The sequence below is a fragment of the Capra hircus genome, unplaced genomic scaffold (assembly GCF_001704415.2).
Source record: "Capra hircus breed San Clemente unplaced genomic scaffold, ASM170441v1, whole genome shotgun sequence".
Taxonomy (NCBI): domain Eukaryota; kingdom Metazoa; phylum Chordata; class Mammalia; order Artiodactyla; family Bovidae; genus Capra; species Capra hircus.
This window is the reverse complement of record NW_017218095.1, coordinates 6,279-7,540: the sequence shown is the minus strand read 5'-3', so window position 1 is coordinate 7,540 and position 1,262 is coordinate 6,279. Positions and strand designations below refer to the sequence as shown.

Genomic DNA, 1,262 nt, shown 5'->3' with positions numbered 1-1,262 from the left:
AAATGTCCAAGTAGACAAATAAGTAGATGGATCATCTTGAGTATCTGCGACAGGGTAGTGCCTGTAGAGTAGATCATGATGTCGCTTAATATTCCTGAAATCATTTGACAAATTGATTCAGTTCAATGCATGATGACAGCAGAAATGAGTCTTCCACGTGGCAGCGCAGGAGGAAGTGTGGTCTGTTGGTCCGTGAGAATCATTTCCGTGTTGAACCAGGTGTGTGTCAGTCCTTGCTCCTGAATCTCTCCTGCAAGTTTGTTGAGGAAGAGAAGGCTCTCATGACTTCTGCTCTGACAACCTCCCAGGCACAAGGGCTGTGTCCCTTCTCTTGCAGATAGAGAGTGACTCTGTGGAAGTATTTCCTCACAGCCAGGCTGGAGTCCTCCTTGGGCAGGGGAGCCCCTCGCAGCCCCTCCTCCTGCCTGAGACATGCTTGCAGGTCAGTGAGCTGCTGATCCAGTGCAGCGCAGAGCTTGTCCAGGAGGCTCTGGTCCCACGCGGCGGCCGAGCCCTCTGTGCTGAAGAGCTGGAAGGTGTGCTGGGTCACCTCGTGGAGCACAGAGATGGCTTGAGCCTTCTGCAACTGGCTGCCACCCAGCACCTCCTGGGGGAATGAGAAGTCATTTCTGTCCTGCAGGCAGGAGAAAGGGGAGACACTCTTCAGTTGTCGCAGGAGCATCAGGACCCCCCTGTTGGCCAGGCTGTGGGCGTGAGGCAGGTGGCAGCCCCGAGAGCAGATGGCGTTGCAGCTGAGCAGCAGCAGGGCCAGGAGTAAGGACCAGGCTGCGGCCATCGGGGACCTTGCAGATGCTTCAGGCCTGGGGCGGTGGCTGACTCTGTGAACCTGCTCTCTAGGTTCTCTGAAGCCCTTCCTTCAGGCCTGGGGCTTAAATAGGAGCCCATGGTTTCCATTTTCTGAAAGTTCCCTCTTAGTTTCTACTTTTGTTTTTGCTTTTCAATTTGCACTCTCCAAATGGGTTAGGATAGTGTTTCGCAAACATTCTTTTCATTATTGCCTTCCCTTCTCCTATTGACAAAGTCTTCTGAGATTTTTTTTCTTAATTACCCCACCATGAAATTTTGACAACACAGTTATGCTGTAGATCCATCTTTGTACTCCATGCATATCTTTATACATAGGAAAAAAAATGCAAAACTCCTTGTTGTATTCACCCTAGGGTTAACAATGCCATAAAATGAAAGGTGTACTTTAAATGTAAAAGCTGATGAATTTTATTTAACGTTATGAATGAGTTTGA

The 1,262-nt window shown here is 49.4% G+C and overlaps 1 protein-coding gene across 1 annotated transcript; it reads right to left on the bottom strand.

The window, feature by feature from the left end:
- Positions 1 to 226: 226 nt before the first annotated feature.
- On the bottom strand, positions 227 to 796 carry LOC108635529 (interferon alpha-H-like). Its single transcript, XM_018045635.1, has one exon. The coding sequence runs from the start codon at positions 794 to 796 to the stop codon at positions 227 to 229; it is 570 nt and encodes a 189-aa protein (XP_017901124.1).
- Between the last annotated feature and the right edge of the window lie 466 nt (positions 797 to 1,262).

Bases quoted from the DNA above. Each gene is read 5' to 3' on its own strand.
- LOC108635529 (XM_018045635.1), bottom strand. From the start codon at position 796: ATGGCCGCAGCCTGGTCCTTACTCCTGGCCCTGCTGCTGCTCAGCTGC.